At 63.0% G+C, this 3329-nt stretch overlaps 1 protein-coding gene across 1 annotated transcript; it reads left to right on the forward strand.

Moving 5' to 3' along the window:
- Nucleotides 1–306: 306 nt before the first annotated feature.
- LOC141040953 (uncharacterized) lies at nucleotides 307–2690 on the forward strand. The gene is made up of 2 exons (XM_073507066.1): nucleotides 307–1390; nucleotides 1657–2690. The coding sequence occupies exons 1-2, from the start codon at nucleotides 307–309 to the stop codon at nucleotides 2688–2690; spliced, it is 2118 nt and encodes a 705-aa protein (XP_073363167.1).
- The last annotated feature ends 639 nt before the right edge of the window (nucleotides 2691–3329 follow it).

Consider the following 3329-nt stretch of genomic DNA (forward strand, 5'->3'; position numbering starts at 1 on the left):
AAACCAACGAAAATTGTCCCAACTCTCCTAGTGTCATCCACAACTATGAAATGCTCAGACTGAAAGGTCTAACAAGTGGTATCAGAGCCAGGTTATCTTGTACCCTGAGCATTTCCTGCTTACCTCCCTCACCGGGAGCTGAGCAACCCAAGTCGGTAGCAGCAGTTGCTCCGTCTGCCTCTGGTTACCTCCCTCCCTCTGGACTGTCGAGCAGCGGCTCGGCAACAACAGCCTCTTCTTCACGCAACAGCCCCCCTGCAGCGAGCCATGTCTGCAGGTCGCTCTCAGCACACGGCTACCTCGAGCATGCGGCGCCAGCAGGAGGCCGAGCGCGCCGTGGCAGAGGAGCGTGAGCGAGCGGCTGTAGCAGCAGCTGCTGCGGCGGCAAGGGTGTCGAGGCTGGCTGCAGAGGAGCTGGCAGCAGCCAGAGCGGAGGTAGAAGCAGCCAGGGCGGAGGTAGAAGCAGCAGCAGCAGCAGCAGCAGAAGCAGCCCGTGAGGCTACGGCGGATGCCAAGGCACTCCGCGGCGGCCCCGGCAGCTCCAGCAGCTCCGCGCCTGCGGATGACGGCGCCGACGCAGATCGCGCCAAAGTGGCACAGGAGCGGACAGCGCAGTGGGCAGCCGAGCACGCCCGCGCTCCAGGTGGAGGCGCGCACCGCGACGGCGGCTGCAACGACCAGGACCACGGCCTCCACGAGGTCCGGACTGTGGTCAGGGATGTTGGTCCCAGTGTTGGGTGGCCTACCCTCACTAAAACCAACTACGTCGAGTGGGCCGGGATCATGAAGGTCAGGCTCCAGGTGCGGCGCATGTGGGAGGCAGTCCAGGACAGCAACGTCGACCACCTAGAGGATCGACGGGCGCTGGACGCCCTCATCGCCACAGTCCCGCCCGAGATGCAGTTCTCGCTTTCCAACAAGCGGACTGCCAAGGAGGCTTGGGACGCCATCGCCGCAGCACGCATCGGCAGTGACCGTGCTCGCAAGTCCACTCTGCAGGCACTTCGTAAGGAGTGGGAGAGCCTGGCTTTCAAGCCAGGTGAGGACGTTGATGACTTTGCTCTCCGTCTCAACACTCTGCTGCACAAGATGGTGAAGTTTGGCGATGCCACCTACACCGAGGAGAGAGCTGTCGAGAAGCTTTTTCGGTGCATTCCCGAGAAGTACAAGCAGATGGCTCGCTCGATCGAGTCGTCGCTGGACCTCTCCACGATGACGATCGAGGAGGCGATAGGCCGTCTCAAGGTCGTCGACACCGATGAACCACAGCCTCCCTCGGGGCCCATCACCACCGGCGGGAAGCTGCTCCTAACTCGGGAGCAGTGGGATCCCAGCCTTGGTGACAGGAAGAAGGGGGAGCCTTCTTCCACGACGGGCGGCCGCAAGCGTGGCAAGCAGCATAAGACGCGAAGAGCCCCCCCCCCCCCCCCCCGGCAGGGCACAAGGACGTGCCGAAGGTGACGCCCGCGGAGGCGCCAAGGACGGCGCCGCTGGCAAGCCCAAGCCGGCACAAGACAACAGTTGCCACAACTATGGCCGGTTTGGCCATTGGGCCAATGTGTCGGCAACCACGACAAGGCCAGGCTCACGTCGCACAGGCGAAGGAGGAAGAGACGGCTCTGTTCATGGCGCATGCAAGCATTGAGCTATCCTCAGCGACACCAGTCGCAAAAGCTCTCGTCCACCTCGACGAGCCAAAAGCGCACGCTCTTCTCGGCGATGGCTCCGGGAAGGACAAGACTACGGGGTGGTGCCTCGACACCGGCGCCACCCACCACATGACCGGTCGAAGGGAATTCTTCGCCGAGCTCGACTCCGATGCGCGAGGCTCCGTCAAGTTTGGGGATGCCTCCGCTGTGGAAATTAAGGGCGTCGGCTCCGTCATCTTCACCACCAAGGCGGGAGAGCACCGGCTGCTCACCGGTGTCTACTACATCCCCGCGCTAAGGAACTCCATCATCAGCTTGGGACAGCTGGATGAGAACGGCTCACGCGTGCTGATTGAGCATGGGGTCCTACGCATCTGGGATCGCCAGGGTCGCCTTCTCGCCAAGGTACCCAGAGGTGGAAATCGAGTTTACGTCCTTGATGTGCAGGTGGCACAACCGGTCTGTCTCGCTGTCCGTCGGGACGACGAGGCGTGGCAATGGCATGAGCGCTTTGGGCACCTTCATTTTGAGGCCCTGAAGCGTCTAAGTGCCAAGGAGATGGTGCGAGGCCTGCCATGCCTCGACCATGTGGAGCAGTTCTGCGACATCTGCGTGATGACGAAGCAAAGACGACTCCCCTTTCCCCAACAGGCGAGTTTTCGGGCCAAGGAGAGGCTGGAGCTCGTGCACGGAGACCTGTGCGGCCCGGTGACGCCAGCCACACCAGGAGGTCGACGCTACTTCCTGCTGCCCGTCGACGATCTCTCCCGTTACATGTGGGTGATGATCCTCGGCAGTAAGGGAGAGGCGGCGGACGCCATCAGGCGCGCGCAGGTTGGTGTGGAGGCGGAGAGCGGCCGCAAATTGCGCGTGTTGCGCACTGACAACGGCGGCGAATTCACGGCGGCTGAATTCGCGTCGTACTGCGCCGATGAGGGCATCCAGCGCCACTACTCCGCGCCGTACAGCCCGCAGCAAAACGGCGTCGTCGAGCGGCGCAACCAGACGGTTGTGGGGATGGCTCGAGCTCTCCTCAAGTAGAGAGGGATGCCGGCTGTCTTCTGGGGAGAGGCGGTGCTAACAGCCGTCTACATCCTAAACCGCTCGCCTACCAAGGCACTCGACGGCAGGACACCGTACGAGGCCTGGCATGGGCGGAAGCCGGCGGTCTCCCACTTGCGGGTCTTTGGCTGCCTTGCGTTCGCCAAGGAGCTCGGTCACATCGGCAAGCTCGACGACAGGAGCACTCCGGGAGTCTTCATCGGCTACGCGGAGGGCTCAAAGGCCTACCGCATCCTCAACCCAAAGACACAGCGTGTGCGCACGGCGCGAGACGTCGTGTTCAACGAAGGGCGAGGGTGGCAATGGGACAAGGCGGTGGACGACGGCTCGACGCCGACATACGACGACTTCATTGTCGAGTACGTCCACTTCAAAGAAGCCGGGGGAGCAACCAGCTCCTCGTCGCCGGGCACGCCTACCCCGGCCCCCAAAACCACATCGACTCCGGTGCCTGCTACGCCGACGGCACCACAACCGGCGACGCCGCACACTCCAGCCCCGGCAGTCACCACCCCGGGCTCATCGACATCGACACCAGCAAGAGCACGAGCGGGATCCTCTTCTTCCTCAGCAAGTATCTCGTGAGCTGGCAATCAGTCAAGCAGCAGGTGGTGGCCC

Source organism: Aegilops tauschii, chromosome 2, assembly GCF_002575655.3.
Source record: "Aegilops tauschii subsp. strangulata cultivar AL8/78 chromosome 2, Aet v6.0, whole genome shotgun sequence".
In the NCBI taxonomy this organism is placed as follows: domain Eukaryota; kingdom Viridiplantae; phylum Streptophyta; class Magnoliopsida; order Poales; family Poaceae; genus Aegilops; species Aegilops tauschii.

Coding starts and splice junctions, on each gene's coding strand:
- LOC141040953 (XM_073507066.1), top strand. CDS start 307: ATGCGGCGCCAGCAGGAGGCCGAGCGCGCCGTGGCAGAGGAGCGTGAG. Junction 1,391..1,656: donor GACGGGCGGCCGCAAGCGTG/GCAAGCAGCATA, acceptor AGCTATCCTCAG/CGACACCAGTCGCAAAAGCT.